The 26,141-nt window shown below is 46.3% G+C and overlaps 1 protein-coding gene and 1 non-coding gene across 2 annotated transcripts; both read left to right on the top strand.

Annotated features, from left to right (window-relative positions):
- Nucleotides 1–821: 821 nt before the first annotated feature.
- LOC122374536 lies at nt 822–20,258 on the top strand. Its single transcript, XM_043353344.1, has 5 exons — nt 822–1,207; nt 11,802–12,079; nt 16,591–16,721; nt 16,961–17,172; nt 17,668–20,258. Exons 1-5 carry the CDS (start codon nt 1,187–1,189, stop codon nt 18,418–18,420), a joined length of 1,395 nt encoding a protein of 464 aa, XP_043209279.1. The 5' UTR covers nt 822–1,186; the 3' UTR covers nt 18,421–20,258.
- On the top strand, nt 16,104–16,175 carry Trnap-agg. The gene has a single exon. It is a non-coding gene; the product is annotated as a tRNA-Pro (tRNA).
- Nucleotides 20,259–26,141: the final 5,883 nt, after the last annotated feature.

Here is a 26,141-nt window from a genome sequence, read left to right as displayed (position 1 = left end):
TGATCTGATATCTCTGGCAATTAAAAATGGCACCGTTGGAAAGAGCATTCAATTCTGTCCAATATTCACTCTTTATTTTTGCATGACGGGCAACAGTATTCTTAAAAATGTAAATGTTCCAAACCATTACATTGTCATTTTTAGCGAAATTCATCGATGGCCCTCAAAAGACTTCACGCCAGTTTTCGAATCATTCTAAAGTAGAACGCATGATAATACGACACGGGCACCTCGATACGATGTATCTTTTTGTTTTCTTACAAAATGCTTGGCCGTCAAAAAGCAATCGAACGAAATGGATATCTACCAACCAAATCGACACAGACCAACCCAATACCCACGGGTCAAAAAATCCCCCCTTCGCGTTGCGGAGCACGCGGGTAACCCTAGTTTCACCTATGCACGGATGCCGAGCATAACACACGCATGGAATTTCTGGCAAACGAGGATATTACACCACGTCACTTCTAGTAAGCAGATAACCTATCATAATCTCTTTCATTGCCTCTCAATCCAGTTGGGAAAATACGCCTTCAGAGGCCAGGTCATACACACGGGTCAACGACCCACCTATGACAAATCTCTGATTATCCTTTAAACCCATGCCTACTCATAGACCCCTCTTTGTCCTCGCTAGGTCAAACCACCACACGAATCACCCTTCTAGAGTCACCACAACCCATCCCCTCCCCTCCCCACTGGGCGCCGTCTCACCAGGCCGGTCACGTGACCGTCCGGACCGAGCAGCGTCAGAGCGTGTCCCGGTCACGTGACTCGGGAGGGTGTGGTGGGGGTGGCTGGCTGGTCTCTGTCGGTCCGCTGAGACGCTCCTCAGTACTGCATCAGTGCTGGCGGTGACAGCGGGGGCGGACGAGGCGGCGGAGACGGGGAGACAAGAGCCGAGACAATAGTGGAGACACAGACTGAGATAACTTTGGAGGAAATAACTGAGACAACAACGGAGACAATAACCAAGACAGCAGCGGAGACAGCTACTTAGGCAATATCAGCGACAAGAGCACGCACATTGTGTGCATATCACGAGTCTGGACAGGCGAAAAGAGACTAAAACCTGTGCAAGAAAGAAGGCTAGTCAAGCTTGTAAAGCCAGCCGTGGTGTCCCAGTGAACGTGATAAGACGCGAAGGTCGGCCGCACCGGGCAGCCTTGATCTTGAACTTAGCGAGATGCCGTCGACATTGCGTCCGGTAAGTGGCGTGGCGAGGCTCCCTGAGAGACTGCAAGGCGACGAGAGGTGGACTGGGGTACCGGTTCTGGCTGCGCTGGTAGAATAATGACTAAAACATGAACGCATTCAAGGACGGAGGGATGCGGACAGTTGCTTTTTATTGGAATTTATAAACAAGGAAACATTAAAAATAGTCATGTAAAAAAATGTTTAAGAAGCTCTTTATTTAAAAAGGATTTAAATGATGTAAAAATTACACTGATATCAGTTGAAGCAGCTATCTGCTGCATAATGAAACTGTTAAACGTTGTTGTTGATAAATATTGCTAGCTAGTTTAAAGGTAGTGTGCCAGCTTTCTTGGACCGTATGGAGTTAATGGCCCAGATAAGGAGAACCGGATTTTTAGAACTTATCCATACCTTCAAAATTCATGGAAACGTCTTAAATTCTTCAAATTTTGAGTACCCCAGTGCGAAATTCGCCCCGACGGGTTGTCGGTCGTACCCCAACCACATTTCACACCACTATGAACAATAAATGCACACACTGAAATCGCTATTACCGATATGCTCATCCAATCAAGTTTCGATAAACCCGTTCATCATCATCTCCTGCGGTTTCGAACACGCCTGTTAGGTGGCTTCTGATGCTCGTCGAGGTCGGAATTTCCAAATACGCGTGGTGCGTCGGGCCGCGCGCTCTGACTTCGGCCAAGAAAAATGCGTCAGCTGATCATTGTCATTTCTGCCACTTGCGTGTGGTGAAATGGGGTCATAACTTATAAGACGGCTTTTTCATATCAATTATTTTACATAAAATCATATTTCAAACCATAAATAATGTTCGACAGCCAAATAAAAGAAACAATACCAATACGGGCTTACAGTTTAAGGCTCGACATTGTGTTGTCTACGATTAGACAGCTGATAACTCATTCCCGTACGTCGTATGGTCGTAACACTATAATGACCTTTGCTTATTGTCACAAGTGCGCCGCATTCGCGATTGTTGCCCGACGCCTGTTTGCAGGTGAGCCCACTACAGTTGTTATACATATCTAAAAACCGAAAAACTTTTAGGCGAAAAAGGCACTATTCCAGGCCCATTTTTGATTTTTTTTGCGATATTATGTAAAAACAGAAGCTTCTTATCCTAGGAAAAATAAAATGGGAAATCTTTCAAAGGTGGCACACTACCTTTAAACTGTTCAGCAAAATGCATCTAAAACATACTCAAGGCTCTCCCGGAATCGTCGGATCATCCATGCATGCATTAATCATAGGCGAGACAGATACTCTCACAGTTTTGGAGACCGATTACTATTATACACTGTAATTGCCTGCCATGAGGTTTGGAGAATGACACAGAAGGATAAATACGATAAATGGTACGTTTGGTGGTCTGAATTCATTTCACCGGCACTGTAGCTAAGTTCCGTTCAAGCTGCTATGTGATGAAACTGCTTCGAGACTGGCTAGCAATCCATGCACAGTGACAAGGCCAACGTTGTCAAAGCAATCCATCCCTGCACAATTGTAAAGCTTACAGCAAGTGACCTCGCATATGTAAATCGTCGTCTCTTTATCACCGTAATTTCTCTTGTATTTTGCAACACAACATCCATATTTTACAAACCGAAGAATCGAAAAACAAACAACTAAAATGCAGCCAGCCTAAAACCTAAAAACTATCCGTCTGAAATCCTATCTGAATGTCTTCCGCATCGAAAATTGGCGGATGATGATCACAACACAAACTAGTGTTGATTCCTCTTTGTGAGTCCAACAGTCTCATCTGCATAAGATTACACCATGGCTTGCAGACGTGCAGTGAACTGTCTTATCGTAAAACATCTTATCGGATGACCTTGCATTTACAAACATTTATGCCTCTGTTGTGACTTCTCGTGGTCAGGACAAGCCCCTCATTATCGAAAGGACGGCATCGCATGTGGGGTGTTATGAGATTAGATGAAACACGTTGTTAAGTCCCTGATCTTCTGAGTTCTTACATCATAAGCTTGGTAATATCGTTAAAAGGGCGTGGTATGTGCGTATATTATATGTATTTCAGTTGAGACAAGTATAATAACACGGAACAAAAATGATGTACGAACACGTTTCGGCTAAATCGCCGTCATCAGCGTCTAAAAGACGCTGATGTCCTTTTCGTGGCCCTTTTCTCCTTTTAGACGCTGATGACGGCGATTTAGCCGAAACGTGTTCGTCTATCATTTTTGTTCCTTGTTAGTATATTATATGCTTGACGTTTGAATTTCGATTCCGTAGAAAATGTCAAAACTTTCAACATTAGACGGAACTTACCAAGTTATCAATCAAGCTTAGCTAAAAAGTTGCTTGACCTTTCCAGTTTTTATGAAGTTACATAATGACATGATGGTTGACTGAAGACACTAATTCTGGTCACGAGCCACTCTACGAGTATTCAGTCGCATGATAATGTAAAAACTGGCAAGCTGGAATAGATAAAGCAAGTTCATTTGGTAGATGATATATAAAAAGACATGATGCAGTGAAATAATTAGCATTCCTTTTTTAAAAGATGAGTTTTGTTTTCTCACCAAAGAACATTGCAACGTTTTTATTTACAGAAGTGAACGTAAGGACATTTTTTCACCTGTTCATACTCAAACGTTGGCCTTGTCACCAACTGCACCGCTCAGCCAGCGTCAAAACACAAGGCCACACATCTTGTAGGCTGTCCAGCGAGCCAGTTATCCGTGAATTCATGGGAGAGCGATGCTCATGACTAGCATATTGTACTGTCCGATTATGGCTGGTTGGACAATGTCAACTGCAGATGGCTGCAGGAATGACGCCCCAACTTTTCACCCCTTCCCAAACTCGGGGCTTTGTTGTCAATGTGCGTAGTTAGATACCGACGTGAAAAGATGGAAGATGTGTGCAAACTGTATCCTTCAGAAGCTGTTATCGCATAAAACTGCCTGCTTTGCTTTTGCGGACAAGTAGCTAAAAATCCGATTATTACCATATTCACTGCGTCTAAACCTGAGCTCGTCAGCGCTTGTCAATAGCGGCAAGTTAGACCAACTATTAGCAGCTTATCTCATATTTTCTCATATTTGGAAACAAAGAAGCAAACAACAAAGGATTAGAGTAGCGATATCCTGTGAGCATGTTATTGAAAGATCAAAATATCTCCGCTTCTTTTGTAGCAGAAGGGTTCAAGATCTTCCTCATGTCGGTATATGCTGAAGTAATCTATGCGGGAACAGGGAGGATGCACCGATATGATCACAACACTGGGTATCTACATAGCAGCCTCCATACACAATACACAACAACACCGCCTATTTATCGAATTCCTTCTGCCATAACGTAATCTGTACACAGGTGTACCATTTCACCTGATGCCTTATGCTGCTCACGCGTAACAAGGCATGTTTGTTTATCCGGAACAAACCGAACAAACCTTCAGACCTGTCTCTGTTTGTCTCTTGATGCATCCTTTTCCGTGCCACGTGACTTTCCGCCTCACATGCTTCTCTACGCGTGACCGCGTAGAAGTCACTCGAATCCAGCCACCGGCCGCGTTTCTACGCCACTGATCCGTATCTCCTTGTTATTATACCGCCCTTGCAGAGCCTCTCCACCCCAGAGCACAAGAAGCTGGGGGCGATCGTCCGAGAAGAACCACGCCCTAGCCACGTGCTGGTCATTCGCCTCCTCACAGTCTACCTGGGGTGAGGGGGGGGGGGGGGGCAGGGATGGGGAGGGGCACCTGACAATTCTCCGAATCGCTGAACGTTTAGCAGAAGACTCACGTGCCTAGCGGCATCGATTGAAGTTGTTTTGTTCAATCGGGTGAGTGAAGGATAGCTCGATTATACGCCATGACCAATTTCATGGATGAATTAACACCGTAGAACATGCGAGCGTGCTATCATGCGAATTCATAGATCTAATTACTCGGTAACTAATGAGAAAATCGAACATATTTCTTTCCGAAATAGTGCCGATAACTTTGCAGTTCGACTAGATATTGTTCTATGGAATATGAATGACCTTGTGAAGATGTATGCAATATCTTTGCCGTCTTTGACATGAATATGTGCACGTCCTTGCAGACCTGACTGCATGAGCCATTTGGTGACCTTTCGGGACCCCCGGGACCGTCACATATCTCTCCAGTCTCAGATCTTACACCTATGCCACCTTATCTGATCCCACTCCTCACGAAATAACCATAACTTGTTGGAACGGATAGCTGTGCTCCAGATGTTTTGAACATGCTAAGCACGAACACTATAAGCGACCAGATAAACAACATTTTATTTCATTGCTTGTGATCCGGATAGAGTGAACTCGTTTAATAAATGGAGGCTAGCCTAGCTCATGCAGTGACTCCAGAGGTCTCTCGGTCGTTGTTTCCGCTGTGGCGCAGTTCGGTACCCCGACGCAGTCGTTCTGTGAACGTCTGTACCCCCGGCGATGATTTAGGAGATAGCCGGTCGTGTTTTATAGACCACTCTGCACTCCAGCAGGTGCTGACCGTGTCATTAGAAGAAGAACAAAGCAAAAGTCACTCATGGGTGCTTGTCTGGGTCGGTTTTGTCACTGAATTGATGTTCTCATGTTAAGTTCCTGGTTTGAAATAAGATATTTTCAATGGAAAGCACTAGGCAGACACACCCAGCTATTCAAATGTCGCTGAACTTGTTCGGCAGAATGCAGTGATCTGTGTTTATCGCTTTGTGACACGTAGTGGCAGTGTCCTTGTAAAATGCAGTGATTCGTTACTGGTTTTACTCTCATTGGTCGTAAAGGTCAAAGGAAATGGACCATTTCCGAGCTATTTTCCCCTGATTAGGGAGGGGGCTTTTATCAGGAGTGATCAAGATGTTTCTATTGACCCTCGCCCTGGCAGGGCATTTTTCATAACACTGCCTGGCAAGGGGGGGGGGGGGTCGATGCGACCCCCCTCGCGATTGGCTCCTATGGCACCTAGAAACACCAAATTTGGTAGGTAGGTGGGACCCCTGGAGTTCTCGCCCCTGTGCAAAGTTGGTTGCTCTAGGTCAATATTTAGTAGTTTTTTGGGGGGTATAAATGCAAAAATTTCGCTAAAAACAGGTCAAAAGTTTTTCGCTTATAACTTTTGATCTAATTAAGATAGAGCAAAACGAAAAGCACCAGTGAACTCAGCACGTCAAGGCGCGTCGAATTATATACTTTTACCTTGTTTAAGTGTACTTAAAGTTTTTCTTAACTTTTAAGTAAACTTTAATTAATCAATTAAGTTCAAGTTAACCAAATTGCATCATATTGCATATCATTTGATTCGACTGATCACCAGGAACACAATGACACCATTTTTTAAGCTCTAGCGTCATTATGTGCCAAGTTATTGGCAAAAACGTCATTTGACCTCAGTTGACCTCATTTGACCTGACCCATGGATAAGTACACCAAACAAAGAAGCACTAAGTGACCTGCTGTTAAGTACTGTGGTTTCAAAGCACAAAAGTGATAGAACGAAGCGGATATCTCCAGTATTTTCCGAATTTAGTATTTTCCCATAGGCTTAACATTCGTATTCGTATTCGTTTATTAGGGCTTTTCCAACAGAGTGGCTATTACGGCCCAGTCAGTACATGTAAATATCACATTGCTAAAAAAAAACTATGCTAAAAAACACATAGGTACACACATATATAGGCACAAACATGCAAAGAATAAAAGAGTATAAGTCAAAGTTTGGACCTGAAATTTTAACATTACGACGTAATGACCTCTATCTGACCTCAGGTCAGTGTCCTAAAAAAGCCCGACCTATATGTTATACAACTCGGTGAACTTAGCACATCCTGAAAGTTTGAAGGAAATCAGTTCAAAACTGTGAGTTGTACAGGTGCAAAAAGAAAATTGAAATTTGACCATGACCTTGTACCGGTTTTTCTGACCTGGTGACCTGACCCAAGGTCACTTGGACCTGAAATTTTAAGGTCATATGTAAAAAAGCTGCCCCATAGACTGTGCCAAATTTGGCGGCGCTGCGCGCTGCTGTTTTTACGCTATCTTCGAAAAGCCTTAGGGGGGGGGGGGGGGGGGGGGGGGGGGGGGGGGGGGGGGGGGGGTTCGCATCGACCCCCCTGCCAGGGCGAGGGTTAAGCAATCTAAATATACAAAAATAATGATTTCACACTTCTATGCCCGTTCATCCATGTTTGAAGCGAACGAATCCTAAACGTTGAAATACAAAAAAGCACATGTACAGCCAACATTACAAAGCCAGAGATGATATGTTCTAAACTCGTTGCAAAAAAGACACTCACACTTGTCATAATATGGGCTCAGTCAAAATTCGACACAGGACACGAAAACACCGAATAACATGATGCGTGCTACAGCACAGCTAAGACAAAAAACGACTCAGCTTATTGCGTTCTTATTGCAATTATTTTCTCGTAGTCGGTCTCTTTATCTTGAGGACTTTGAAGACACTCTGTAGGGAAGTTCGAAGCCAAACCCGCTATTTTGGTCACAAAAGTCTGCCACAAAAGTTACAACGCTGTTAAATCGAAGGACATCAAACCGATCAATAAAACTAGCGCATAGCGGATTTGTTCAATGTCTGAATCTACCGCTTATCTCAGTGGGTTTGGAGGGCCAGCTCCACGCCGAGACTAAATAACAGGACCGTTATAACAGCAGGTCCTGTAGATATGTGTGTTAACCTGTCATCTCTAGTGCTGCTGTAAGCGACGAGCTCAGATAAGGAACTGTACTGAGCATCATCAGAAGCATCTGATATGTAATTAAATGGGCCAGCACGGAGTCAAAAAAGATACTTTTTAGTTGATCTCAGACTGATATACATAGGCATGTAGTGTAGCTAGTGAGACGAATTTAATTTCTCCTTGGAGGACCACCAAGGAGACCAATAATAGTTTTTCTTTTTTACCACTTTTCTTTTATTGGTCAAATGACCCGCCTTAGACCTCTGTACACCTCTGCACACCAGTTACTGTCGATACACTTCTGTACTGTCAGTGGATCCACTAATAAAAGTTGTCAAACAACTTCTTGAAGTTCTAGCCTTTCTGTTGCTTCACCTCTGCTGTACAACAAATCCTAAAGCAAGAGCTCTGTTAGATCATGGATATGCATTTACAACAACTCCAGCGACTGCATTCATCTTATAGGAAATTAACAAGTATTTTTAATCAAACTGCACTTGGATACTTATTCATTCTGCTGCATAATCACTACGAGTGTCATCCACCCCGGTCACTCACGGAGTGACCGGTCGAGTGTCCGTGAACCTGACTCAGTAGAGTGACCTTGTAAACGGCCCCTGCAGTCGCAACCGGGAAGGGAGGGGGGGGGGGGAGGGGCAGTCATGGCGTCAGACGCACTGCGGTCAGGGACCACGATGACAGCCTGCGGCGCATCACGTTGGCAGGCTGTGACAGGCTGCATTGACAGGCTGTGGCGGGCCGTGTTGACAGTGTGCATGTAGGGATACGTTGGCAGGTGTGTCTGGGCCGCGTTGTCAGACTCTAAGGCTGTGCCGGCTGATATTTGTTATAACTGGAATATTGGAATATCAGCGAGTCACAAAGACGATAGCAGGTGACGGGAATCGCTCGACCAAAACTGGTAAATACCCGTGGTATAAACAGCTCGCGGCTTCGTGATGTGACCTTGCCATTAGAGGAGCTAGGTGTAACGATTTGAACATGGCTATCTCACGCTGCATTTGACCGGTGGCAGCGGTGGTGAGTGCTGACTTGCGATTCGCTGCATGTAGATAATTATTTAATTGGCTTCTGAATGGTACCGCAGAAACAATTTTGCTGTCATTTGTGCGGTGCCACGAAGCTGCAACAGGAAGGAATCATGTATTTGCATCCCTCACCGGTATGTTCATGTGCCAAAACAGTACTTTATTTGGACATCAAATCTGACCTTGGTGTTCAAATTTCATGGGCGATTTCATTCCCTTGTTCACCATCGACAGTTACTTACTTGCAATGAGATTGCAGTTTTGAAGTGAAATGTTGCCTGTCATGTTGCCGAAAGAATATGAATATGCAAATCGTCTCGAAACGATCAAACATAATTACCTACTAAATACTTCCCTCCGCTCTCAGAAGCCAGAAGACACACATTTTTACAGGGAACCAATGCTGCCTTTTCCAGTGCAGATGTGAATTACTTCATGATTCACTCTCCCGTGCACTCCCTCCCGCGGAAACTCTCTCCTGGCTCTCCGCTCTCCCCCACCAGACCCACAAGGAGGCCGGTACAGAACTGGTCACTGGTTCGTGCTCGCTCAGGAGAATCGCTAGTTTATGACTTGTCTTGTCGGTATGTGGTTATACGGGCTGGGGACGATATTCTGAGACATGGCTGGGGACGAACAGAGACTGAGGAGTGGCGAGCTATAGTCGGCAGCTGTTACGGGTGCTTTGGTGATCGGTGCATCGATGAATTGTGATTTGTAATTTGCAATTAGAGCTTGATGATCGCTCCTTAGTTATTGGTGATCGCTGATCATTTCTGAGTGGCGAAGGTGACTGATTTTTGTTTAGTGACTTTAAGTTAACAAGGACTTTTTTTTTTGCTGGCGATAAGTACAAACTGATAAGTGAGTAGTGAAAAGTGATCGATGGTTGGTGACACCTCGCTGGCTACTGTATAAAACACACGACAGACGCACCGGCCCGGCGTAGTCTTTAGAGCCCTAATTGGCAGCTAATTGGCTATAATGATTACTAGGTATGAACTCTAACTACGCAATGAGATCAAAAGGATTAATTGATTATGCCTATGTAGATAAATAGGGAAAAGAAAAAGAAGATACACATAGGCCATAAAGGCTAGCCAAGCCAATCATAAATCAGGATGCTAGATACTTGATAGTCATTTAATATTCTGTATCGACATTGTGCTCCACTAAACCATGACAAAGTCGAGCGTTTGAGACCTTTAGGCATTCGTGAGACGCATTAAAATTCAGCTTTGATACAGCTATTCCGCCAAGGCATTCATTCCGTTGGAATCAGTGATCCGTGTGATCCTGTCAAACGTCAGCAGAAATTCCCACGTGCGTTTTAGTCGGGTGGATTCCAATCCTTCGGAAACCTGTTCAGTTTTGCTTGCCGTAACATCAGTTGCTATGACAACAGACCTAAGTTGGAGCAAGCTCGATTCATGCGGTACGATGAATTATGCCGGTAACTGCAGCTGTTATCTCGTGTAATAAACGCTTTCCTGTGGCGTTGCTATAAAGACGAGCTCCATGTCAGTTGACTGAGACTAACACACGAGCTTAGTCATATGACTGATTGCCCCATGGTTACTGGGTAGCCAGCGACCTTCGCTGGAGGATCTATGCAAGATTACGCATCACATTCGTGACGATCCGTGAGAAATCAAAAATGTTATTCCAGTCGTAATTAGCATGGACTGCGCGCATGGAGTTTGAGGACGCATCAGCTAATGACACGTCCAGAGTTTTATATCAATAGACGAGAGATTGAAAAGATTAAAGAAAGTACTTATAAATCAGCCACAGCTCCTGGGAACTCTTCAATGTTGCATTCGGTAGATCAAGGTCGCAGACATTTTTCTCAGAATTACTGTCGGTTTCAGATGGCATGTACAAAACTGCGTCTACCGCAACTCCAGACAAAATGCAGATATTTCTATGACAAACAATTCTAGGGACATTCCAAGTGCCACGCCAGGCATTTGCCGTTAGAAGCAGGCTTTGTAGGTTAGGTTTACCAAAAATATACCTACCGATGAAAACTGACCGAATTGCAAGTTGCAACATCGAGCTTGCGAGTTATTTTGCTGGCTGAGCGTGCGTGCCTAGCGCCTAAAACGCCCACCACTGAATATTTGCCTGCAATCAAAGGGTAGCGTCGCTTGCCTCAGGACACTATTCCGGAAACGCACAAGCAATCATCCAACACAAATGTAGCTTCATTTAGCATAGACAGCCCTCATTATGAAATCAAATATAATTAGGAATGAGGCAAGCCCTGTGGTCTTGTGCTTGCATTGGTGGAGCCACACAGCAACCATCGCAATCTTCTTGAAAGAAAACAGCCTAAATGGCTAAAGCACGCACACAGCATTCGCTTGGGGTGGTGTCAAAATCACTAGCGCTGCCCAAGTTGGCTGTAGCAATAAGGGTACGAAAACCAACAAATTTGGAAAATTACAGAGTAGCCGCTGCCAGCGTCTTGAGGTGTTGTGTAATCTAAAAGCGCTGTAGCGTTGGTTGATGCTTATAGCTGTTGCTATGTCAGTTGGCTCGTTTTTGTTTTCTGCTGCCTTCGCCCAACAATCACAAGCGAGTTATGACGTTATGCACCTTAACCATAGGGGATAGTTTGACATAAAATGGCTTGAATTCCGACGATATCGTTACATTTAATTACATATAGATAATGTATATTTGGTATCGTTGTAATTATGCATGCTGTAGAAAGTCACTTCAGAAAAAAAAATGCCCAGGTGCACTCCCTGGTAAGCCCGTTGCTGCACTTCCTACTCATATTCTAAGAGGGTTACTCGAAAGTCTCTTTTGACCGTCTCCCCTATCTCCGTTACAGATGCGGCGTCACCACCTGGCCAAACTGGTGGTGACGCTGGCTCTGATGCTCACACCACCAGTCTCTGGCCGGCCCCAGGACGGTGACGTGGTGGTGCTGGAGGCCCTGCCGTTCGCCCTGCCGCCCTCCCCTCTGGAGGCCCCGGCGGCCGGTACTACACTGGGGACGACAGCGCAGGACCCTGAGGGACCCCGGCTCAGGTCCAGTCAGGGGCCCGAGGGGTTCGCCTACGAGAGCAGCCATCCCGTCTTGGACGCCTACGGAGCGCTCACCACAGCGTGAGTTCTTCATGCCGGATTTGTAGCTGAAGTTACAGAATGCAGCCGTCCTTTGAGCGCAATCGTATTGAATTAATTAAATGCCTTTTGAGTTTTTCGGTCAAACACTGCTTTGAAGTTCGGATGAGCCGTTCTTGAAACAGTAACACTTTGGTGAGGTAAATACTTCCAATGTTTTTCGCCAGGATAACGGCTTCTATCTATGTGTGCATTCTCGATGGCGGCACAAACCATGTGTATATTTTCCTGATTGGGTTCGATAACCCATCTGCCTCCTCAGAAACCGATCCATTTATCAGAACATGTCCCAATTATCGCCCGGCGGGGTAACATTATCGCCCGGCGGGGTAACATTATCGCCCCGTTCACCGAGCTCCACTGTGCTCTGTAATCAGCGTCCTTAGGCCCGGCCGGGAGCGGCCACTCCTTCACCCGGGGCGCTCTCGAGCGGCGTCATGAGTCTTCAGTTTGAACCTCCGGCGCGGTGGGACTAAACGCTGCCAGTTTTTATCTCGACCCCCTCAAGGAGAGCGTCTCGGTGCGGGTGAATGACCCCTGAAGGAGATACGCGCCTTCAGGGCGCTGATGAGACAGCTAAGGAGACCTGGGGGGGGGGGGGGTGCAACGGTGGTACTCGCTTTGCGAACTGGCTCTAGAGGTGCCGGAGCAGAGGTCGTCGGAAGACTCGGTCAGAAATCTCGTCTTCGTTTGAAGGCCGCCTAAAAGTGTTTGTCGACTGTTTCATTGAGGTGGTTATGGTACAATTTTGAGTTAGTTGATGAGTACCGACGACTGAATGTCTGGTCTGGTCTGGTGTAACCTGATGGATAGCTTTGGGAGTTGTCATTGGAAACCTGTTTAGAGGACCTGTTTGAGGGCTGGATTGTTGCTGTTTCTATACAGATAGGGAGAGTAGGGGAAGATGAAGAGTTCTGAAGAAATGTTGATAACGATTGTGGACAGTGCTCCCATTGATTCGCACGGATGATGTCTCAACTTTCTAGGATTGCCGACAGTAAACACATTTAGCTCCGATTATTGCCCAACAAATCTTTCTTTCGGACATTTATCGCCCACCTCCAACATCCTTCACATACACAACACCTGCAGAACGCTGCCCTCATGCGATTGTCATTCCATCATGAGCATCCTAAGCATATCTGACTAGGTGGTCCCCTGCCTCCGACATTCCACCTTCCCTTACCTACCGGATCTTCGCAGCCACCGCTCTCGTCAGGGGAAGCCACATTTCTTCACGAGCTACGATCCCATCAGGGTGTTGAACTACCGACGTGTCTTGTCGTGACTGGGCGGTGCACTGGCTAATGGACGATTACAGTTGCCAAGATGGAGCTCTTTGCTAGCCAGGGACCGCGTGATACGCTCTCTGGAGAGCATGGAACGCCATGGACAGCACGACGCAGAGGTTGAGATTCTGCTGAGTAGTGATCAGCGTTGGATGTGAATGGCACATTTGCATGGTTTGGGTGGGGAACGGGATAGTATGGGGATGGCATGAAGTTCAGGGATACCCGGCACTACGGAAGACTGAAATGGACTGCCAAGATGTGTGTCAAGAGATGCATCAGTGACATGCCGTTTGACTGACATGATGCCTTTTTCAAAGACATTTCATTGTCTGCAATAAATAAGCCTGGTTCAATCTGTAACGGATAAAATTACAGCTATCGACCCTTTTATGGAGACATTTAATACCTCGCCTGCGCAAACAACATTGGTCACAGATGAGTGCCCCTCAACCCAGCAGTGTTGACAGCTGACCGCATAAAACATCATTAGCATCAGAGTGCGTGTCACTTTACCACATCCCCTGCGTAGTAATCGTAACACGAGTACGATGCAACCACTAGCCAAAGGTGTGCAGAGCGAGAGAGAGAGAGAGAGAGAGAGAGAGAGAGAGAGAGAGAGAGAGAGAGAGAGAGAGGGAGAGAGAGAGAGAGAGAGAGAGAGAGAGAGAGAGAGAGAGAGAGAGAGAGAGAGAGAGAGAGAGAGAGAGAGAGAGAGAGAGAGAGAGAGAGAGAGAGAGAGAGAGAGAGAGAGAGAGAGAGAGAGAGAGAGAGAGCAGCACTGCAGTTCACGGTTGCCTTGAAAACGATCCTACGGCTTCTAACGCGTAAATGCATGAACAACAGCGTAACGCTTGGTTGGTGTCGAATGTTGAATAACAAAATAATGTTACAAAGCAAGCGTGGTTAGCATCACGAAAAGAAAACACACAATTTACAATTCACCATTGCTGGATGAGAGGGCAAGTTGTAACGATTTGTCATATTTGTTAGTGTTATTGCCGATTAAATTAGCAGTGCAAGAGAAGTGCAAAGGCGCTTCTATTCTTAACTTCTCAACAGAAACAGTTCAGATCACTGTTCAACATTCTCAAACTCTATAAGACTCTCAGTTTTCAGCATCTCACTACGCACTTTTCCAGTTTCAAGAGTAGCCGCAACTTACTCTACTAACAAACACAGCACTCAGACTCATCAAATTCCGCTCATGTTTTTTTACGCGAAGGTCATGCATCGACAGCTTACAATCTGCGCTAAAAAGCTAATCTATCACGTCTAATTGCAAAAGCCTCACACGTTTCACTACTCAACGCAAACGAGTCATCCATCAACGCAAACGAGTCTTCAATCACGTGCAGTAATGAGTCTCTGCACCTCTGGAGGATAATCACCAGGAAGCCGCTATCATTGAGCTGTGATAATCCTCTTGGCTCAAACCAGACACTTTTGACCGGTCACTGACTATGACAGGCCATGTGAAATAAATGACAGCTCAAAGAGAGAATTTAACAGGTGTTCGATGTTGACACTTCTTGAAAATCGATGGAAATCAAAGATTTATTTACATGCGCAATCCAATGTTGGGTCCTAACCATTTTTTGTCGACCGTTTAAATTTCGCTGGACACTAAATGTGTACAGTGATGACCTATTAAACAGAACGCCGACGAAGATATGAGTGATAGGGACGGGTTCGAAACATAGTTATGAATACTCGGTCTTCCATTTTATTCGAAATAAGCAGAATGACAATCAACTCCACTGTTCACAGAAATACAATTAATGTCATTATAATGAAATTGAGAGCTAGCCGTCGTTCTTCAAATTAGCAATATCTGTTAATTGGCAAGCATCCTGTGCTTTGGACTGCTGGATACGCTTTATCGACATCTCTTCAGATGTCTCCACAATTTGGCGGCAGTACAACTGAATGCCCGTCGGTCGAGTACTTACCTTGAATGTGCAAACCTCCCAAGGTCACAGCTGCATGTGGTCAAGTGGCGTTGGGCGCAATTATTCTTGGACACAATCTTGAGCATCGAGTCACATCTGACAACTGATGCCATTGTGTGAGATGTGAAGTTTTATTTGATTGGGTGACAACTTGTTGAAAGGTTTGATTTATGTGAGAAGTAGTTAGTGAGTAGGGTATAGTGTGTTATTTTGATGTAAGACAGTTTAAACTTCTCCTACAAACCGTTCTAATCTGACTCGTTTTAATCCGACTCGTTATAAGTGTTTGGTCCGAATTGGTTCTCGAAACCCGAAGAACTTTGTAATAAACACCTACAGTAACATTATCCATGCGTTCTACGTTTAGTTTTTTTTTCATCGAAGAGTTCACTTGGAAATAACTTTTTTTCTGAGTCCCAAAAACGAGTTTTGGTGCTGAGTCCTTACACAAAGCGGTTTACACAATACAGCAAAACTAACAATAGATAATTCCACCTTGTTCAAAGTTTCAAAAATTCTCCAAAACCAATCAACTCCATCTCTGACTGTCCACTGTCCAGTGTCGTCGACTGTTGCGTCTCGGATCAGCGCGTGGCTCAGTGCTCATCGTGGGACGATTCTGACCGACTGTCGGTGGTGGCTCACACACTCGCCCGTCTACGAGTGGGCGTGGCCCGAAACTAGTTCACAGAGAGTGGGCGGGGCAACGGGTGAAAGTAAACTGACCGGTCGGCCGGCGGAAGAGCGGTTTGAAACATAAATGTCGGCTCGTTGGTCTAGGGGTATGATTCTCGCTTAGGGTGCGAGAGGTCCCGGGTTCAAATCCCGGACGAGCCCACCGTTTAGACCTAATAACGGTCAACATTGCGCAATAGTGATATGATGCAATGATGCACATTGCTGAGAATTGGCAATTCGCTCTTCGTGCGGCCGCGCGTAATCGGGCCGCGCATGCGCCCTCGGTCAGAGCAAATGCGAATTTTTTGGTGTATGTTCCTCAAACTATTCCAGCTTTGTTTGAAATATGTACTTACGAGTGTCAATATGCATTCTCTGCAATGCTGACATGCGTTCCTCATGCCAACCGTTCATATGTGTATGTCAGCCGTGTACCAATAAAAAATGTCACTCGTGCCTTGGAAACAATCCGGAAAACAAGACAAAATGTAAAACAAAGTCAAGCTCGTAAAAACAAACCATAATGTATGACAACTAAAGCCCCCCCCCCTGTGTACCCCGCTGGTACCGACAGGACCCAGTACCACGCCCAGGACGGCCTCGGCAGGTACCGGTACAGCTACCGACAGCCCGGCTCGACGCGAGAGGAGTACGTGGACGAAAACGGCCGCATCCAGGGCAGCTACTCGTACGAGATGCCGAACGGTGAGTTCTCAGTCATAAATGTAGAAGTGTCAGAGTGTAGCAGCTCCTATGAATTTTAGCATTGTGGATGCTTCCCATTTTTTGTAATCGCTTTCCCTATATCGTTAATCGTTTTGCTGTTGAGTTTGCGTTCTACAGTTACCGTCCTCTTCCTGAACCATTGACATGTAACATCCTCATAACATCTTCCTGGAACGTCAGAATATCACAGCATGTAACCCCTTCTGTTCTATCCACAGACGAAAAAGTATCATTGACTTACTACGCTGACGACACTGGCTTCCACGTGAAGCGCGCCGTGCTGCCAAATTTGGCAGCGCAGGCGCCGCGCGACGAACCCGAGGTGGCGGCGATCAAGGCGGCGCACACGCGATTGTGGCGCAGGATGTGGGCACGTGCCGCTGCCGCCTCGGTCGGCGCGCCCTACGACCCACTCGAGCTGGAGGCGGAGGTCAGTGCAGCTAAAAAGGCAGAGCATATAAAACAGGTGTTCGCTTTTCATTAGTTTTGCTCCAATGTAACCCAAAATATCAGTAAGATCTACAGCATCTTAAGCGCAATTTTAAAAAGTTAAAGACCAAATTCAAAACGTTCACGTGCATTTTGAAAGTAAACTTTTTGAATTTGGCCTTTAACTTTTTGAAATTGCGCCTAAAAAGGTGTTGGTACGCTGCTGCCTGTGCTGTGAAAGCAAGCTGTAAATACTAAAAGGGAGATGATGTGGCATACAAGTGTTGCGTTGCAAGGATATACCTACAAAGCTTTCAACTTTCCGTTTCCAGCTTATTGGACACTATAAGCTCTGGCCACATTATTAACCGTTGAGTGAATCAGGGTGCAAAATAATAGCTGCCGATCGAGTTCGTTTGTGAGGAGCGCTGCCGCTGCACATAATCGACGTTTATTTCTTATCATTTTGCTCCATTGATTTATCATCTTCCGACAGGTGTTCGAACCGGCTGCCTCTGGCTCTCTCGAGTCGGACATCATCTCATCCGATCCCAGCGACGATCAGCTGACTGAGGAGGTCATCGGCGCTGACCCGACCCCGGGTCAGGCCGCGCTCCCGGCCGACCCGGCGCCGGTCCAGGAGGACGAGGAGGAGGTGGTGGTACCCATCTTCCCCGGAGGGCCTGACGCGCCTTCAGTGCCCGTCTCCAGCGCACCGAAACCCCTCACTTCGGGAGCGGCCGGTCTGAGTATACCCGACTCAGAAACCGTGGTGGTTACCGCAGCCAGAGATGGAGACTTTGAGGACTTCAGCGCCCCTGGCGGCGACCAGTCGCAACAGCAGTTCACCAATCTCCCACTGCAGCGAGTGGGGGCGCTGCGGCTGCGCGGTGCCTTCCCCCCGCCGTCAAATCTCTCTCCATTCGTAGCGGCAGCTTCTGAGCCTTCCCCGACACGAGTCGACCTCCGCACCTCCGACCCGACCGCTCCCGAAACCCTCCCCTCCCCCTGGCTGACCCGGGTCGGGGGCGCGCTCCCCGCCCCTGCCGTTCGGGTCTCAGACGAAGCGGCTCGCGCGGGTCTTCTACCAGTCGCCGAGCGTCACAGTCTGGCGCAGGTGCGCCCCTCGCAGCGCCGCCCGCAGGATGAGGTAGTGCCTGTACTGGATGACCCTGTGCTGTATGAGTATTCGAGCCTTCTTTATGCTGCCAGACAGCAGGCTGCGCCGCCGCGGATTGTAGTCGTGTAAGATGATTTGATATGGGTTGGACTTGGAAACTGTGCTTTTAGGCTCAATCTGGGACTGGATTTGATTTCATCTAACCTGATGAGACAAGTGGACACTCTAAAGTTTATCTGAGTGCCACTTATTGCTGTAACTGACCTGTTTTAAATTCACTAACCATATGAAGCAATTTGACTGCACTGGATCTGACCCTCACCCAACCTGACCTGACGTGACCTGACTATATGATGTCTTATTGGCATCAAAACACTTAACCCGCGCCCCGTAGGGCTACCGGCAGACCCTACCACCCGTAGGGGGGGGGGGGCCGTTTCGGCCCCCCCCTAAGATCTCGGAAAGTTACCGGCCGATTTTCAAAATTCAAACGGCGTTCGATAGCCCCACCCGGGAACTACCTTATGACCAAATTTCATTGACCTAGGTCAAACCGATGACGTCACAGGTCAGGTCAAAGGTCAGATTTTCACCGTTCACAGGCAATTCAAGAAATGTGCTGTGAAAGCGAGTAAATTGGTAATTTATTGAAAACCATCGATGGTACATTGTTCGTCAAACACATACTTTGCTATCTGAGGTCACTGATACCAGGTCAGGTCACAGCGAGGTCAGGTCACCGGGGGTCACAATATGAATGTGTCGTGTGATACATGTTTTATGGTCCATTTTACATGACAAATGCGATTATGTGGGTTAGGCAGCCTTTGGGGCCAGCCTAGGTCACGTTTTGGTGAAGGTCAGGTCAAGGTCAGGTCAAATTAGGTCAAATTTCAAAGTTGATATTTTTGCATAAAATGGGCATCGATTCGATGCAGCTCGTCACGGGGAGTCTAATGGTGGTCTTCGTTTTGCTCTACGAGTTCTAGAATTGCCAAAAATTGAGTTTGAAAATTTGACGTCATCATTTTTGAACAGTTTTTTCGCTATAACTTGGCCAAAAAACGAGGTATCGAGCTGAAATTTGGTATGTAGATAGAAGACGGTAGGCACTATCACATATATTCCGGTTTTTTTTCGAAACTCAAAAAACTTTTTGGATTTTTTGGCGAATATATCCAAAAAAATGCTTTTTTGATTTTTGGGGGCCAAAACCCAAAAAATTCAAAAATTCGAGATAGCAGTTTTGTAGCCCTGTCAATTCTACACCTTTTATATCTTGATCATTTTTCTGTATCTTCAAAGCTGTAGTCCTGACAGGTCTTCTCGCGAAGGTCTTTTTTCGGTCGAAAATGACAGAACATGACGTCACTCTGACGTCATTTGTGGCCAACCTATCATAGCCTCTGGAAAAATTTTTGGTCACAATGTGTAAAATTGATGCCCGGAGGGGTCCTGAAAGTTTGGTGGCGATATCTCCAGCCGTTTAGGAGATATCGACCGAAAAGGACAGGGGGGGGGGCCGTTTCGGCCCCCCCCTACGGGGCGCGGGTTAAGTAGACTTTGTTTGCGCATCTGACACTGGAAGAGCTCGGTTTGATATTATGCATTATTGAAATGCAAGTGCATTCACCTTTAGATGCCAACTTTTTGTCCTCTGCACGCTAGCTGTCTACTTGTGTGTGACAAGACACATTTTCAATGTTCGACAGGCTTAGGGACTTCACACTTCTGTCAACAGTTTTAGGTGTTGAATCGTTGTAGAATACGCCAAGGGCACGGAAAATCATGAAAAAGATGGTAGCATTGACAGGATACACATGCAAGTTCTTTCGGTGATACAAGGGCATTTTGTCATTAGAGACGTGCTGGCACGCTATGATTAGCTTGGAACTGGCATTACTGATATCACCTGTGGCATTTCTCATTTCGTGTGACACGAAGCAATAAAGAGGCGATTGTCTTTCGTCGTCGTTTGTTCTGGTTTGGACGATCATATGCTTTAGTTGACGACCGGTTACTTAGCTGGATATGGATAGTGGATACAATAGTAAAAGCTGTCCAGGCACAATTACTACTGCGACCTTGAATCATTTCTTCATAAGCCCGTGGTTGTATTACAAGATGATTTATGTCACGAGTATTCCTACGCTGTTAAAACAAAGCCAACCTGGGAATAAGTACGCGATCCACGAAAGTAAACAAGAGGTGACAGTTAAAATTAAATCGTTGCACAATACCAATGCAAATATTGGTACCGGAAGTGACGGGAGCTTGTAAAAGGCCTTTTTACTATTTTTTTTTCACACATAGTTAATTGACGACAAACATTCAAAAGACGGTGTAAATGGGAAAAACTTCAAACATAAAAGATTGGTTTTTACTCGATTCTGTTGTTTGTACTGGCTTCTAAAAAGGAGCAAATAATGACGAGACAATTTGTAATCAGATACAAGCCAAAACCGAATAAATCAGAGCCATTTTGCCGCATCACATTATGAAACTAAAAACACCTACCTCGTTCCTCCTCTCATCTTTCCCCTCCTCTAGCCGCCCCTCGCCGAAGGGGCGGGTGGCGTCCGCTAGCGTTCGGCATATCCGTATGGAGGTGACCTTCGTGGGGCGGAGGCTGCGGCGAGCATCGAACTCAGATCCTGGCATGGAGCCGCCGCCGAGGGCGTGGCCATTTGTCGAGGCCACGCCCTCGTCTCCGTGGGCCGTATAAAGGGGGCCGTCGGCGCCACACGGACATACACATTCGACGTGTCCCGCGGATCAGCATCATGTTCAGGCTGGTGAGTTCGGACGCTCTGAATCGGGGTTTAGTGGTAATACTTTGTTGAGAATCTCACTTCAGGTTTAATGATCGAGCAGTTGATGATGTTGAACTATATATAGTTTTCCCATATATGGGAACATTCTTCACGTTATTAGAAAACCAGCATTGTTCATTCTTGCTTCACTGCTTGCAATGACTTTGAAATTATCTTACTGCTTGGCCACCTCTTTGTTTCTTTGGCGTTTTTGGCTTGCCAATTTGGTGAACGTTTTATAGATTCCACCAAATAACGTTTTTCTGACTGTCGGACGTCTTTTCGCAGGTGGTCCTCGCTTGCGTGCTGGCGTGCGCGTTCGCGGCGCTGGTGCCGCTCGGCTACTCTGGCCTCGGCTACTCTGGTCTGGCGCACCCGGCTCTTGGCTACCGGCAGCCGGTCCTGGCCGCTCCTGTGACCTACAGCGGCGTGCCGACCGCCTACTCGGCGGCTGCGTTCCCCACCTACGAGACCGTCAGCCACAGCGTCGACATCACGCACGAGCCGGTCGAGCAGCACGGCTACGTCGTCAAGTATTAGGCCGCCGCTCTCACCCCACCACGCCCTGAACATTCTCTTCCAAGTCTGTGATCTGCTCCGTCGAGCTGGTTGCTATGGCGACAGCGTCGCGGTCACGTGACGAGTGACGTCATCTGTCTCCAGTGGACGCATCGAATGTGTATTTTTCACGCAAAATATATCTCATCATCATTACCGTAGTGCTGTTCTTTTGTTTGATGGAAAAGAAGAATGAACTGGTTGAGGGACATTGAATCGGAGTGTTGAAGAATTTTCAAACGATATTCTCAAACGATTAATCTTCTTTTCACGTCTGCAGAAAATTAATCAATTTTGCGGGAAATGCTTCCTTTAGGCACTTGCTAAAAAATTTTTTTTATTATACCTTTTAAGCTTTAAAACTTTATAATTTTCATTGTTAAAGGCTAACAACGAAACTTCTGTCATAATAGGTACGTTACGCATTATACAGCACTTCCTCATACATCGTTTATTTCAACGCCTATCCTATTTAGAGAGCGCAATAGCCGGCTCTGAATATAGACTTGTTGAGTGCGCATGCTAAGCGCGCGCACGTACACTAGCCAACTCACTTGTGTGAGCTTGCTTCAACTGGTGCTTAACGCCGAGACGACTTTGAGCGCATCTGCCGTTCATGCCATTGTCAGCTGTTCATGAGAGTAAGAACCGGCCCCTGCACGTGCGCGTGTGCAGTATGTAGTACATACCGCAATCGTGGTACTTGTAAATGCATCACCCGATATGTACAGTCCACAGCAGAAGTAATGTACGGTTTCAGTCATGGGTATGTTCTGCTTCTGAAGCTTAGGAACGATTAGCCAGACTACAATAAAACCTTGAATGCGGCTTACATATATGTATTTTCACTCTTGCAGCTGAAACTTTATCTACTGACGTCTTCTTTTCGATCACTCAGCATTAAAAAATCGACAATTAAAGCCATCCGTTGAGATTGGTAAAACGGCACATTAACTACAATAAAACTTTGAATGCAGCTTACATACATGCATTTTCACCCTTGCAGCTGAAACTTTATCTACTGACGTCTTCTTTTCGATCACTCAGCATTAAAAAATCGACAATTAAAGCCATCCGTTGAGATTGGTAAAAACGGCACATTACCTTAGCCGTGGACTGTGCGTACTAGCCCCGATAGGTAAAGTTCAAGGAGACTTAGCGCAGTCATTAGAAAGTTATTGGAGAGGGGAAAAGAATCAATATCCCTACTTGGTACGTGGCAGGCATGTGTCTGACGGCAACTCCAAGAATTGGTTTCTTAGCGGAAAGAATGGAGCTGACAAGACTGCTTTTGCACTCGACGCTCGTTAGAAGTATGAAATCCTATCCAGAACATGACAGGGCACAAATATTACTGGCAAGGTCGACAGAGAGGCGCCAGTCAAAAATTCAGGTAGGCCGTAAACTTCCGTGTTTTTTTTTAGACTCTCGAGTATTCTTCGCAATGCGCTTTGTTCCTGACAAACAAGGCGGTATCGTTCCGATGGAGCGTCGTCAATTTAGGTTCAATCATAGCAAGCCGAATACGTAATTCAATTTGACTTTCGTTTAATTCAAGCAGCAAGCAGGCCACATGCGTTGTCTCGTTTCTCGTCACCTTTGTCTAATTCGATCGAAGTGTAGCAAATAGTATAGTTTAGTAAAGTTGCTAAGCTGTATCTATTAATCAGTCATACCTTTGTGGAATGCTGAAGACGTAAGTTTTAAAGGCAAATTTAGCGTAACTTTTAACACTTGTTCTTTTTCTGTAGGACTTACTAATAAAAATGATTCTTGCGCAAAAGATCGCAGCTAGCCCGCGACCTGGTGGGGGGGGCTATTTTTTGCCCCCCCTCCAGACTTTTCGATATATCTCCAGAACCACTGCGCCGATCGTCACCAAACTTTCAGTACCCTCCCGGACATCAATTTTACACATTGTGACCAAAAATTTTTCCAAAGGCTATGATAGGTTGGCCGGAAATGACGTCAGAGTGACGTCATGTTCTGCCGTTTTCGACCCAAAAAAGGGTTTCGCGGGAAGAGCTGTCAGGCCTATAGCTTTGCAAATACAGAAAAATGATACAAACATAAAAGCTGTAGAATAGACAGGGCTACAAAACTGCTATCTCGGATTTTTGACATTTTTGGATTTTGACCCCCAAAAATCAAAAAATAGATTTTTTGAATATAATAGCCAAAAAATCCAAAAAGTTTTTTGAATTTCGAAAAAACCGGAATATATGTGATAGTCCTTACCGCCTTCTATCTACATACCAAATTTGAGATCGATACCTCTTTTTTTGGCCAAGTTATAGCGAAAAAACTGTTCAAAATTGATGACGTCAAATTTTCAAACTCAATTTTCAGCAATGCTAGACCTCGTAGCGCAAAACAAAGACCACCATTAGACTCCCCGTGACGAGCTGCATCGAATCAATACCCATTTTATGCAAAAATATCAACTTTGAAATTTGACCTTTTTTGACCTGACCTTGACCTGACCTCCACCAGAAAGTGACCTAAACCGTACCTGATGGTCTTATAACCAACACCATTGAGTTGGAAATGAAAAACTGGCCATAAAACATGCATCGCATAACCTTAGTAAAGTTGGGTTCATGTGGTGACCCTAGGTGACCTTTGGTGACCTGACCTGTGACCTGACCTGGTATGACCAGTGACCTCTAACAGCAACATATCTACTAGGCAACTGACGCCCTATCGCTGATTCCCGACAAAATGCGTTTTCCTCGGTGTTATAGCGCATTCCCTAGAAGACCCGTGAACGGTGAAACATTTCATCTTTGACCTGACCTGTGACGTCATCGGTGACCCCGAGGTCAATAAAATTTGGTTTCCCTTGACAAATTTGACAGGCCTTTCGAACGCCGTTTGAATTTTTCGGATCCGTCCAGTAGTTTCGGAGATACGAGGGGGGGGCAAAAAATAGCCCCCCCCACCAGGTCGCGTTATAAACAGACCCCACCAGGGCGCGGGCTAAATCTTACACACTTTAAGCTCTCTCGTGCATATTTTTTACACCATCCAACCATCGAAAATCCGAATTTCAGTTCTCCTCCGAGCCAGTCCACTGCTCCTCCCATTCCGGATCTGGACCTCCGCCTGCCCGCCTGTCTTGGACCGGTCGGGCGTGCCCTCCCCTCCCCCCTCCCCTCCCCTCCCCCCTCCCCCTTCCCTCCCCTCGACGATGCCCCCTCCCTCCCTCCCTGCCCGGCGGCAAGTCTCAGTTCCGCGTCCATCTAACAACACGCCCAGTAATGACGTCACAGCTGTGACGTCATCGTGGGTACACGCCCGCAGACGGTTGGTCAGAAGCTCTCGGACGGTTGCGGCTTCTTCCACAGACATCCTTGAGAGTCTCGTGTCGACCTTGAGGTCCTGTCCGACGCCGACCACACCCGGGCGGTTCCGTTCCGGCTAGCCGAGCATCCCGTCCTCTCTCTCTCTCTCTCTCTCTCTCTCTCTCTCTCTCTCTCTCTCTCTCTCTCTCTCTCTCTCTCTCTCTCTCTCTCTCTCTCTCTCTCTCTCTCTCTCCGGCGCATCCCACCCTCTTTCTTGGCCTGTGAGAAAGGGAGTCGGTGCTCTCTTTAGTGTTAAAGAGAATATAGTAGTGTTCAAGTGAAAACATTGAGAGATAATTGTTGTTCATTTGTGATTCGTCGTTGGAAGTTCATAAGTTCATTGGAGGGTGTGAAGTTTATTCAGTTCCAGAAACTCCATCTTTGTTTTAGGCTTTTCATCATTCTACGAATGCCGCACAGAGCTTCGATGATGTAGCGGCTAAGGTCACGAACAGACTTTATAAAGTCTATACTCTGTTCCGTTTCAAGTTTGCAGCCGAAGTGCCCTGCTGAAAACAATGCGTTATTTCTGTATATACAGCTCTTACATTTTAAGACGCAAATTCTTGAGCGGAGGAGTGATCTGCCACTATATAGATAGTTTATTAAGACCCTCCATTGACATGGTTTTTATGGTGTCTACGTCAATGACAAATAAACAGACATTGTAAAAACGCTTAGGCAAGACAGGTGCTACATAAAAAAATGACACACTGGCATAAAACAGTGAATATAAAACACATGTGAGAACCGTGCCTATACCTATATGACAAGTGACAGCTGACTACCTGTGGCTATTCCACGCACTCGCCGCACGATAAAGAAAACTTCGGCGGGCAAACTCGGTGCGGACCCGGGGCAGCTGCAGCCGGCCGTCGGACACGGCGCGGGTGCTGCGGGATGACACATCGGCTCGCAGTGCGAACTGTTGGCGCAGAAGTTCAGGAGTGATAGATGAGTCGATGATGCGAGTGACGTTTGCGAGGTCACGCTCGGCGATCAACTCGTCTACGGTGGGCCACCCCAGTTCCCGTAGCGCCGCAGTCACGTGATCGCGCCGTCTAAGACCGCTAACAATACGCGCACCAAAGTTAATAGCTTTCTGGATGCGACGCTTCTGTGTGACCGTACAGCT

Source organism: Amphibalanus amphitrite, unplaced genomic scaffold (assembly GCF_019059575.1).
Source record: "Amphibalanus amphitrite isolate SeventyFive unplaced genomic scaffold, NRLGWU_Aamphi_draft 001668F_arrow, whole genome shotgun sequence".
Lineage (NCBI taxonomy): Eukaryota > Metazoa > Arthropoda > Thecostraca > Balanomorpha > Balanidae > Amphibalanus > Amphibalanus amphitrite.
This window is presented reverse-complemented; position numbering and strand designations above follow the sequence as displayed.

What these genes read in the sequence shown, in the direction of transcription:
- LOC122374536 (XM_043353344.1), top strand. Translation starts at nt 1,187, where the DNA reads ATGCCGTCGACATTGCGTCCG. An exon ending in TGCCGTCGACATTGCGTCCG is followed by an intron (nt 1,208 to 11,801) that starts GTAAGTGGCGTG and finishes TCTCCGTTACAG; the next exon opens with ATGCGGCGTCACCACCTGGC. An exon ending in CACTCGAGCTGGAGGCGGAG is followed by an intron (nt 17,173 to 17,667) that starts GTCAGTGCAGCT and finishes ATCTTCCGACAG; the next exon opens with GTGTTCGAACCGGCTGCCTC.